This window comes from Bombina bombina, chromosome 11, assembly GCF_027579735.1.
Source record: "Bombina bombina isolate aBomBom1 chromosome 11, aBomBom1.pri, whole genome shotgun sequence".
Classification (NCBI taxonomy): Eukaryota; Metazoa; Chordata; class Amphibia; order Anura; family Bombinatoridae; genus Bombina; species Bombina bombina.
Genome location: NC_069509.1, coordinates 75,465,288 through 75,478,023, shown reverse-complemented (window position 1 = coordinate 75,478,023; position 12,736 = coordinate 75,465,288). Strand labels below are relative to the sequence as shown.

Sequence of the window (12,736 nt, the reverse complement as noted above, 5' to 3'; positions counted from 1 at the left end):
AATCAGAGGACCAGAGACTCACTCCGTTGGTGGCTGTCCCTGGACAACCTGTCACAAGGGATGACATTCCGCAGACCGGAGTGGGTCATCGTCACGACCGACGCCAGTCTGGTGGGCTGGGGCGCGGTCTGGGGATCCCTGAAAGCTCAGGGTCTTTGGTCTCGGGAAGAATCTCTTCTACCGATAAATATTCTGGAACTGAGAGCGATATTCAATGCTCTCAAGGCTTGGCCTCAGCTAGCGAGGGCCAAGTTCATACGGTTTCAATCAGACAACATGACAACTGTTGCGTACATCAACCATCAGGGGGGAACAAGGAGTTCCCTAGCGATGGAAGAAGTGACCAAAATCATTCTATGGGCGGAGTCTCACTCCTGCCACCTGTCTGCTATCCACATCCCAGGAGTGGAAAATTGGGAAGCGGATTTTCTGAGTCGTCAGACATTGCATCCGGGGGAGTGGGAACTCCATCCGGAAATCTTTGCCCAAGTCACTCAGCTGTGGGGCATTCCAGACATGGATCTGATGGCCTCTCGTCAGAACTTCAAAGTTCCTTGCTACGGGTCCAGATCCAGGGATCCCAAGGCGGCTCTAGTGGATGCACTAGTAGCACCTTGGACCTTCAAACTAGCTTATGTGTTCCCGCCGTTTCCTCTCATCCCCAGGCTGGTAGCCAGGATCAATCAGGAGAGGGCGTCGGTGATCTTGATAGCTCCTGCGTGGCCACGCAGGACTTGGTATGCAGATCTGGTGAATATGTCATCGGCTCCACCTTGGAAGCTACCTTTGAGACGAGACCTTCTTGTTCAGGGTCCGTTCGAACATCCGAATCTGGTTTCACTCCAGCTGACTGCTTGGAGATTGAACGCTTGATCTTATCGAAGCGAGGGTTCTCAGATTCTGTTATCGATACTCTTGTTCAGGCCAGAAAGCCTGTAACTAGAAAGATTTACCACAAAATTTGGAAAAAATATATCTGTTGGTGTGAATCTAAAGGATTCCCTTGGGACAAGGTTAAGATTCCTAAGATTCTATCCTTCCTTCAAGAAGGATTGGAAAAAGGATTATCTGCTAGTTCCCTGAAGGGACAGATTTCTGCCTTGTCTGTGTTACTTCACAAAAAGCTGGCAGCTGTGCCAGATGTTCAAGCCTTTGTTCAGGCTCTGGTTAGAATTAAGCCTGTTTACAAACCTTTGACTCCTCCTTGGAGTCTCAACTTAGTTCTTTCAGTTCTTCAGGGGGTTCCGTTTGAACCCTTACATTCCGTTGATATTAAGTTATTATCTTGGAAAGTTTTGTTTTTAGTTGCAATTTCTTCTGCTAGAAGAGTTTCAGAATTATCTGCTCTGCAGTGTTCTCCTCCTTATCTGGTGTTCCATGCAGATAAGGTGGTTTTACGTACTAAACCTGGTTTTCTTCAAAAAGTTGTTTCTAACAAAATCATTAACCAGGAGATTATCGTACCTTCTCTGTGTCCGAAACCAGTTTCAAAGAAGGAACGTTGGTTGCACAATTTGGATGTTGTTCGCGCTCTAAAATTCTATTTAGATGCTACAAAGGATTTTAGACAAACATCTTCCTTGTTTGTTGTTTATTCCGGTAAAAGGAGAGGTCAAAAAGCAACTTCTGCCTCTCTCTCTTTTTGGATTAAAAGCATCATCAGATTGGCTTACGAGACTGCCGGACGGCAGCCTCCCGAAAGAATCACGGCTCATTCCACTAGGGCTGTGGCTTCCACATGGGCCTTCAAGAACGAGGCTTCTGTTGATCAGATATGTAGGGCAGCGACTTGGTCTTCACTGCACACTTTTACCAAATTTTACAAGTTTGATACTTTTGCTTCTTCTGAGGCTATTTTTGGGAGAAAGGTTTTGCAAGCCGTGGTGCCTTCCATTTAGGTGACCTGATTTGCTCCCTCCCTTCATCCGTGTCCTAAAGCTTTGGTATTGGTTCCCACAAGTAAGGATGACGCCGTGGACCGGACACACCTATGTTGGAGAAAACAGAATTTATGTTTACCTGAAATTACTTTCTCCAACGGTGTGTCCGGTCCACGGCCCGCCCTGGTTTTTTTAATCAGGTCTGATAATTTATTTTCTTTAACTACAGTCACCACGGTACCATATGGTTTCTCCTATGCAAATATTCCTCCTTAACGTCGGTCGAATGACTGGGGTAGGCGGAGCCTAGGAGGGATCATGTGACCAGCTTTGCTGGGCTCTTTGCCATTTCCTGTTGGGGAGGAGAATATCCCACAAGTAAGGATGACGCCGTGGACCGGACACACCGTTGGAGAAAGTAATTTATCAGGTAAACATAAATTCTGTTTTTTAAAGGGGCACATCTAGTTATTGGCAGTCTAGCTTCTCCTTTGTAGTGCTATACATTTGCTTTGTAAAATGAAAGAAACTTGTCAAGACACTTTTTGTGCCAACTTAACCAAATTAAATAAAATGTGCTTATTCTTCATAGTTTATTTTGCGCCAATGTCCCTTGCTAAATTCCCACTCAACAAATTGCAGCTATCAAGCAGGATACAGATGATGAGCCAATTTAAAAGCACCATACACATTTAGTTGCCAATCACTGGCTGTGTTGCTGCTCCTGAGTGTGAATTTAGCTATGCATTTAACACTTTTTTTTTTGCTGGGACAATAGAGTAAAAATAGCATGTTCTAAGAAATGAGTACATTGTTTTCTCTTGTTAAGTGTATCCAGTCCACGGATCATCCATTACTTATGGGATATATTCTCCTTCCCAACAGGAAGTTGCAAGAGTCCACCCACAGCAAAGCTGCTATATAGCTCCTCCCCTAACTGCCATTACCAGTCATTCTCTTGCAAGTCTCAACATAGATAGGAGGTCGTGAGAGTCTGTGTTTTTTTATACTTAGTTTATTTCTTCAATCAAAAGTTTGTTATTTTTAAATGGCACCGGAGTGTGCTGTTTATCTCAGGCAGTATTTGGAAGAAGAATCTGCCTGCGTTTTTTCTATGATCTTAGCAGACGTAACTAAGATCCAGTTGCTGTTCTCACACATTCTGAGGAGTAAGGTACTTCAGAGGGGGAATGGCGTGCAGGTTTTCCTGCAAATAAGGTATGTGCAGTAAAATATTTTTCTAGGAATGGAATTGACTAAGAAAATACTGCTGATACCGAAGTAATGTAAGTACAGCCTTTAAATGCAGTGAAAGCGACTGGTACCAGGCTGATTGATAGAGATATATGCTAAGGTATGTGCAGTAATATATTTTTCTAAGGAATGGAATTGACTAAGAAAATACTGCTGATACCGAAGTAATGTAAGTACAGCCTTTAAATGCAGTGAAAGCGACTGGTACCAGGCTGATTGATAGAGATATATGCTAAGGTATGTGCAGTAATATATTTTTCTAAGGAATGGAATTGACTAAGAAAATACTGCTGATACCGAAGTAATGTAAGTAAAGCCTTAAATGCAGTGATAGCGACTGGATCAGGCTTATTAATAGACATACATACTCTTATAAGAATGTGTTTTAAAACGTTTGCTGGCATGTTTAATCGTTTTTTAACATATGTTTGGTGATAAAACTTATTGGGGCCTAATTTTTCCACATGGCTGGCTTAAATTTTGCATAGAAACAGTTATAGGGAAGGTAATCCACAGCTCAGCTGTGGCAGTTTTGTTGTCTGTTTAAAAAAATGTCGTTTTTTTTTTTTTTAATCTGTTTTTTGCATTAAGGGGTTAATCATCCATTTGCAAGTGGGTGCAATGCTCTGTTAACTTATTACATGTACTGTAAAAATTTTGTTTGATTTACTGCCTTTTTTCACTGTTTTTCAAATTTTGACAAAATTTGTTTCTCTTAAAGGCACAGTAACGTTTGTTATATTTGCTTGTTAACTTGATTTAAAGTGTTTTCCAAGCTTACTAGTCTCTTTTTATTAGTTCTAACATGTCTAACATAGAGGAGGCTCTGTGTTTATTATGTTTAAAGCCATGGTGGAACCCCATTTTAGAATGTGTACCAGATGTACTGATTTCATGTTAAACAATAAAGATCATTTTTTGTATTTAAAAACATTATCACCAGAGGATTCTGTCGAGGGGGAAGTTATGCCGACTAACTCTCCCCACGTGTCAGACCCTTTGACTCCCGCTTTAGGGACTCACGCTCAAATGGCGCCAAGTACATCAAGGGCACCCATAGCGTTTATTTTACCAGAGGATTCTGTCGAGGGGGAAGTTATGCCGACTAACTCTCCCCACGTGTCAGACCCTTTGACTCCCGCTCCAGGGACTCACACTCAAATGGCGCCAAGTACATCAAGGGCGCCCATAGCGTTTTTATTTTACAAGACATGGCAAAGGTTGTGTATAATACACTGGCAGCAGTATTAGTCAGACTACCTGAAATTAAAGGAAAGCAAAACAGCTCTGGGGGTAGATACAGAGCATACAGACGCTTTAAGAACCATGTCTGATACTACCTCACAATATGCTTAGTCTGTGGGTGATATTTGTGACTCAGGGAAGATGATTTAACCTGATTCTGATATTTCTACATTTAAAATTTATGCTTGAGAACCTCCACTTGTTGCTCAGGGAGGCTTTAGCTGCTCTGAATGAATGTGTACAATTGCAGTGCCAGAGAAATTGTGTTGACTGGATAAATAATATGCAGTGCCGGTGTGTACTTATGTTTTTCCAATACCTAAAGAGGTTTACTAAAATTTTTCATAAGGAATGGGATAGACCAGGTGTGCCGTTCTCTTCCCCTCCTATTTTTTAGAAGAATGTTTTCTAATAGTTGCCACCACACGGGACTTATGGCAGACAGTTCCTAAGGTGGAGAGAAGAGTTTCTACTCTAGCTAAGCGTACCACTACCTCTGGCGAGGACTGTTGTGCTTTTTTAGATCCAATGGATAAAAAATGTTTATTCAACAAGGTTTTATCCTGCAGCCCCTTGCACGCATTGCTCCTGTCACTGCTGCTGCGGCGTTCTGGTTTGAGTCTCTTGATGAGGCTTTACAGGCTCCATTGGATGAATATATTTGACAAGCTTAGAGCACTTAAGCTAGCCAATTCCTTTGTTTTCTGATGCCTTTGTTCCTTTGACTAGACTAACGGCTAAGAATTCTGTTTTTTACTATACTGGCGCGCAGAGCGCTATGGCTTATATCATGGTCAGCTGTCGTGACTTTAATAAATAAGCTACTTAACTTCCCTTCAAGGGGCAGACCCTATTCAGGCCTAGTTTGAAGGAGATTATTACTTATATCACTGGAGGAAAAGATCATGCCCTTCCTCAGGACAGGTCCAAATCAAGGGACAAAAAAGGCCTAATTTTTGTGCCTTTCGAAAATTCAAGGCAGGTGTGGCATCAACTTCCTCTAAGGCAAAATAAGAGGGAACTTTTGCTCAGTCCAAGGCGGTCTGGCGACAACCGGACCTGGAACAAAGATAAGCAGGTCAAGGAGCCTGCTGCTGCCTCTAAAACAGCATGAGGAACGGACCCCTATCTGGTAACGGATCCTATAGGGGGCAGACTTCATTCTTCGCCCAGGCGTGGGCAAGAGATGCCCAGGATCCCTGGGCATTGGAAATTATACCCCAGAGATATCTTCTGGATTTCAAAGCTTTCCCCCCCAAAAAAGGGGAGTTTTTGCCTTTCACATTTATCTGCAAACCAGATAAAGAAAGAGACATTCTTGCATTGTGTACGTGACCCATTCAGTTCCAATAGAGGAACAGGGACACAGTTTTCCTCAAATCGGTTTGTGGTTCCCAAGGAAAGGAAACCTTCAGACCTATTTTGGATCTAAAAGATCTTAAACAAATTCTTTAGAATTCTATCATTTAAGATGGAAACTATTCGTACCATCTTAACTATGATCCAGGAGAGTCAATAGAGGACTACAATGGATTTGAAGGATGCTTATCCTCACATTACGATGCATAAAGATCACCATCGGTTTTTCAGGTTTGCCTTTCTAGACAGGCATTACCAGTTTGTAGCTCTTTCCTTTGGGTTAACTACAGCCCCTAGAATCTTTATGGAGGTTCTGGGGTCGCTTTGGCGGTCCTTAGGCCGCGGGGCATAGAAGTGGCCCCTTATTTAGACGACATCCTGATACAGGCATCAAACATCCAAGTTGCCAAGTCTCATACGGATGTAGTACTGGCATTTCTGAGATCGCATGGGTGGAAAGTGAACAAGGAAAGAGTTCTCTATCCCCAATATCAAGGGTTTCCCTCCTAGGGATTCTGATAGATTTTGTAGAAATTAAAATTTACCTGACGGAGTCCAGGTTGTCAAAGTTTCTACATTTCTGCCGTGTTCTTCATTCCATCCGCGCCCTTTGGTGGCTCAGTACATGAATGTAATCGGCTTAATGGTAGCGGCAAGGGACATAGTACAGTTTGCACGCCTACATTTCAGACCACTGCAACTATGCATGCTCAGCCAGAGGAACGGTGATTACACAGATTTGTTCTCCTGTTAAATCCGGACCAAGAAACCAGAGATTCTCTTCTCTGGTGACTATCTCGGGTCCATCTGTCCAAGGGTATGACCTTCCGCAGGTCAGATGGGACAATTGTTACAACAGATGCCAGCCTTTTAGGTTGGGATACAGTCTGGAACTCCCTGAAGGCTCAGGGATAGTGGACTCAGGAGGAGACCCTCCTTCTAATGAATATTCTGGAACTGGGAGCAATATTCCATGCTCTTCAGACTTGGCCTCAGTTAGCAACTCTGAGGTACATCATATTTCAGTCGGACAATATCACGACTGTGGCTTACATCAACCATCAAGGGGGAACAGAAGTTCCCTAGCAATGTTAGAAGTCTTAAAATAATTCACTGGACACAGACTCACTCTTGTCTAAAAGCTATCCCTATCCCAGGTGTTGAGAACTGGGAGGCAGATTTTCTAAGTCGTCAGACTTTTCATCCGGGGGAGTGGGAATTCCCTCCGGAGGGGTTTGCACAAGATCAAGCAGGAGAGTGCTTTGGTGCTTTTGACAGCGCCTGCGTGGCCACGCAGGATCTGGTATGCAGATCTGGTGGACATGTCATCCTTTCCACCACGGTCTCTGCTTCTGAGACAGGACCCTCTACCTCAGGGTCTTTTCAACCATCTAAATATAACTAATCTGAGATGGACTGCCTGGAGACAGAACGCCTGATGTTATCAAAGCATGGCTTCTCCGAGTCAGTAATTGATACCTTTAATACAGGCATAAAAGCCTGTCTCTTGGAAAATTTAACATAAGATATGGTGTAAATATCTTATTGTTATGAATCCAAGGGTTACTCATGGAGTAAAGTCTGGATTCCCAGGATATTATCTTTTCTCCAAGATGATTTTGAGAAAAGGGTTGTCAGCTAGTTCTTTAAAAGGACAGATTTCTACTCTGTCTATTCTTTTGCACAAGCGTCTGGCAGGTATTCTAGACGTTCAGGCATTTGGTCAGGCTTTGGTTAGAACCAAGCCTGTGGTTAAAAATGTTGCTCCGCCATGGAGCTTAAAGCTGGTTCTTAAGGTTCTTCAAGGAGTTCCATTTGAACCTTTTCATTCCATAGATATCAAACTTCTATCTTGGAAAGTTCCTTTTTGGTAGCTATTTCCTCGGCTCATAGAGTCTCTGAGTTATCTGCGTTGCAATGTGATTCTCCTTATCTGGTTCTCCATATGGATAAGGTAGTCCTGTGTACCAACCTGGGTTTTTACCTAAGGTGGTATCTAACAAGAATATCACTCAAGAGATTGTTGTTCCATTCTTGTATCCTAATCCTTCTTCAAAGAAGGAACGTCTATTACACAATTTGGATGTGGTTCGTGTTTTACAGTTTTACTTACAAGCTACTACAGATTTTCATCAAACATTCACCTTGTTTGTTGTCTATTCTGGACAGAGGAGAGGTCAAAGGACTTCAGCAACCTCTCTGTCTTTTTGGTTAAAAAGCATAATTCATTTAGCTTATGAGACTGCTGGACAGCAGCCTCCTGAAGGGATTACAGCTCATTCTACTAGAGCTGTGGTTTTCACTTGGGCCTTTTTTAAATGTGGCTTCTGTTGAACAGATTACAAGACTGAGTCTTGGTCTGCGTTTCATACTTTTTCAAATTTAACAAATTTGATACCTTGCTTCTTCGGAGGCTATTTTTGGGAGAAAGGGTTTTTTACAGGCAGTGGTAACTTCCGTTTAAGTACCTGCCTTGTCCCTCCCATCATCCGTGTACTTTAGCTTTGGTATTGGTATCCCATAAGTAATGGATGATCCGTGGACTGGATACACTTAACAAGAGAAAACATAATTTATGCTTACCTGATAAATTTATTTCTCTTGTGGTGTATCCAGTCCACGGCCCGCCCTGTCACTTTAAGGCAGGTAATTTTTCCATTAAACTACAGTCACCACTGCACCCTATGGTTTTCCTTTCTCTGCATGTTTTCGGTCGAATGACTGGTAATGGCAGTTAGGGGAGGAGCTATATAGCAGCTTTGCTGTGGGTGGACTCTTGCAACTTCCTGTTGGGAAGGAGAATATATCCCATAAGTAATGGATGATCCGTGGACTGGATACACCACAAGAGAAATAAATTTATCAGGTAAGCATAAATTATGTTTTTGATTGGCCCCTTAAAGGGACAGTTTTCTCAAATTTTTATATAACTGCGTGTAATGCACTACTATAAATAATATGCACAGATACTGATATAAAAATCCAGTATAAAACTTAAAAAAAACTTACTTAGAAGCTTCCAGTTGAGCTCTGTTGAAAAGGTAGCTGGAAAGCCCACTGCAAGTGGGAAATAAGACACACCCCTCTCCCCCTTCTTTTGCATTTGAAAAGACCCTTTACACAAACAGAAGCAAGCTGGACTAGGTATACGTCAGTTTTCTCCTAAAACTTTGGGGCTTGGTTAGGAGTCTAAAAATCAGAGCAATGTTATTTAAAAATAAGCAAAACTATACATTTAAAAAACAAAACAAAAAAAACGTTATGGGCTATATAAATTGATCATCTACAAAACATTTATGCAAAGAAAAAAATGAGTGTATAATGTCCCTTTAAGAACTAATATTTCAAAAATTAAAGGGACATTTAAAAAAGATATATACATCTATCTCTCTATATCTATCTCTCTATCTCTATCTATCTCTCTATCTCTATCTATCTATCTATCTCTCTATCTATCTCTCTATCTCTATCTATCTCTCTATCTCTATCTATCTCTCTATCTCTATCTATCTCTCTATCTCTATCTATCTCTCTATCTCTATCTATCTCTCTATCTCTATCTATCTCTCTATCTCTATCTATCTCTCTATCTCTATCTATCTCTCTATCTCTATCTATCTCTCTATCTCTATCTATCTCTCTATCTCTATCTATCTCTCTATCTCTATCTATCTCTCTCTATCTCTATCTATCTCTCTCTCTCTCTATCTATCTCTCTCTCTCTCTATCTATCTCTCTCTCTCTCTCTATCTCTATCTATCTCTCTCTATCTCTATCTATCTCTCTCTATCTCTCTCTCTCTCTCTCTCTATCTCTCTCTCTCTCTCTCTATCTCTCTCTCTCTCTCTCTATCTCTCTCTCTCTCTCTCTCTCTCTCTCTCTCTATATATATATATATATATATATATATATATATATATATATATATATATATATATATATATATCCAAAAAAGCAGTAGTTAATAAATGTTTTATGGTTTCACAAAACAAAGCAATGTAATACATTTTGAAACTGTATCTTAGAACTGAGAAAATATGAGTGTCATGTCCCTTTTAAACTGATTTTTGCTGGTTTCTACACTTCACTCTTTTAATAGTCTCCTTAATTATTTTTGCTGTGCTATGTCATATCGGTACATCTAATTTCTTTTTAAATGAAATATAAAGCTATGTATTTACAACCAGTTAGATTTAAAAATAATTCCAGGAACCAGCTGGGAATTTTGTAAACTGATATCTGCTATTCTAGACCTGTCTGATAAATCTGGATGTGCTGGCACTGGGGGGTGTTCCCCCTATAATTCCTTGATTTTGTGTGCTGTGTTGGCAGTCTGCCAGATGACTACAGATGTGGGAAAGCCTTGGGACCTGTAGAATCCTTGCAGGCGCATCCACAACAACCAGAGAAGATATTGGTTGGTTACAGCAGAGGGCTGGTTGTATTATGGGACTTGGAAGCCAAAAAAGTGGATCATCTCTTCCTGGGTAATCAGGTAAATTTTTAATTAATGTGAGAGAGAAGCTTAAAATATCCCTTTTTAAAATAAAAGAATGAAAAAATAAATTTAAAAAATAACTAAATAAATCATATATAGTGCATATGTGACAGCAGCTATTACAATTTGGAAGTAAAACGTGTTTAAATTGAATTAATGCGTGGAGGGGATGAATTGTAATATATTAAAGGACAATTAAATCCTCTGCTCATTTAAAATTCAAAGTTAGTCCTAGTGCATTGTCTTTTTATGAATTTCTATTTATTTATTTGCCTTTCTATTCTCCAGCACCCCTGTATCATGTTACAGCCATCAGCCAATCAGACTCATGTGTACACTGTGAATTCTTGCACATGCTCAGTAGGAAATCTGAACATATAGAAAGACTGAACAGTTTGTTAATGGCATTACATTTAAAGTGAATGTAAAGTTAAATGAATAAGTGCCCGGTTGAATAAATGTTTCAGGTTTATTTAGGATTTAAATGTGAAAATGAATTATGGATAGTGTTGTGACTTTATTAGTTTAAATGGTTCACCCAAATATTGTTTGGATGTCTTGCAGCAGTTGGAGAGTGTTTCTTGGGAACACAGTGGAACGTCGTTCATCAGCTCACATAGTGATGGCAGCTACATGGCGTGGTCTGTCAGCAGTAACTCTCCTACATCACAACCAATCTCCTCTTCCATACCGTACGGTAAAGTGGCCACATATGCCTCCTTGCAACTGGGCTCTTACTAATTTGAGCTCACATCTTACTAGAACTTGTTAAAGGGACAGTCTACACCAGAATTTTTGTTTGAAAAGATAGCTAATTCTTTTATTACCCATTCCCCAGTTTTGCATAACCAACAGTTATATAAATATACTTTTTACCTCTGTAATTACCTTGTATCTAAGCCTCTGCAAACTGCTCCCTTATTTCAGTTCTTCTGGCAGACTTGTACTTAAGCCAATCAGTGCTGACTCCTAGGTAACTCCACTTGCGTGAGCAGTGTTATTTATATTACACATAACTAACACTCTAGTGATGAAAAACTGTCAAAATGCATTCAGATAAGAGGCGACCTTCATGATCTAAGGAGTTTGCAAATTAACCTCCTAGGTTTAGCTTTCTACTAAGAATACCAAGAGAACAAAGCAAAATTGGTGATAAAAGTAAATTGGAAAGTTGCTTAAAGTGAAGGTCAATTTTGACAAATTAGGTTTTTAATAATCCTATTAAAAACAAGGGCACTTTAATTCATCAAAATGGACATTTCAAGCGTTTTCTTAAAAAACTTACCTTTTAATCCTGAGAGCCGCTGCAGCGCTTCCTCCGCCCGTCGCAAGCCCTCTTCGCAGGTTCAAAATGACGAATCTGGCTTCATCCAATCACGGTGTTCCATCAGGCCATGACCCCCCCTAGGGGGAACACCTTGATTGGAGGAAGCCAGATTCGTAATTTCTGACATAAACAGAGGCTTCTGACGGCCGGGGGAATTGATGGAGCAGCTTTCAGGATTAAAAGGTAAGTTTTTGAAGAAAACGCTTGAAATGTCAATTTTGATAAATTAAAGGGCCCTTGTTTTTAATAGGTTTATTAAAAACCGGGCACTAATTTGTCAAAATTGACCTTCACTGTAAAATGGCATTCCCTATCTGAACCATAAGTTTATTTTGGACTAGACTGCCTCTTTTTAAATGAACATTTCTCTATTTTTATATTTCATAACCTGCAATTTCCTGGTTTTGTGTGTGTGTTTTTATGATGTACTTTGTTTCTAGATGACTCATCTACTTTTGTTTTTTATTTAGGTCCTTTCCCTTGCAAGGCCATAAACAAAATTCAGTGGAGGTCTAGCAGTTCTGGGTACGTTCTGATTCCTTCTGTTGGTTTGTGGGACTAAAGTTTCTGATATATGGAATAGAATAGTTATTATTAGTTATTTGTAGAGCGCCAACAGATTCTGCAGCCCCAAGTATTAGTGTATTTTAGCTCTTTAAAGGACCACTCAATGCAGTAGAATAGCATAATTAACAAGGGCATAATAAAATAGACTGATTTTAACACCTATTCTGAATCTCAAATAAGCAGTAGATTTTTTATTTTTTTATTTTATTTTTTGGGGGGGGGACAAATTAATTTTTTCTCCCATTTTCCAGCCCCCTGTATCATGTGACAGACATCAGCCAATCACAGACTAGTATACGTATACCCTGTGAGCTTGTGCACATGCTCATTAGGATCTTGTTCCCCATAAAGTATGAATATAAAATTTTGATTTTGGAAAGTGTCTTAAAACTGCATGCTCTTTCTACATCAGAAAAGTTTATTTTGACCTGAGTGTCTTCAGTGCACACCATACATCTATGCCCTGGTTACAAACCTGTCATTGGGCCTCCCCAACAGGCCAGGTTTTCAGGATTATCTTGAATGAGAGCTGGTAAATGAGCATGTTTACTAAGCAGCTGAGGACAGGTTTGAAAACCAGTGATCAATGTAAAGGATTTTTTTTTT

The 12,736-nt window shown here is 40.3% G+C and overlaps 1 protein-coding gene across 1 annotated transcript in view; it reads left to right on the top strand.

Annotated features, from left to right (window-relative positions):
• The window catches only part of LLGL1 (LLGL scribble cell polarity complex component 1), a 243,677-nt gene that overhangs the window by 114,645 nt on the left and 116,296 nt on the right, over positions 1-12,736 (top strand). The window contains exons 6-8 of the mRNA XM_053694694.1: positions 10,071-10,233; positions 10,801-10,933; positions 12,034-12,088. Coding sequence (XP_053550669.1) covers positions 10,071-10,233; positions 10,801-10,933; positions 12,034-12,088 — 351 coding nt within the window. The remainder of the gene's footprint in view (positions 1-10,070; positions 10,234-10,800; positions 10,934-12,033; positions 12,089-12,736) is intronic.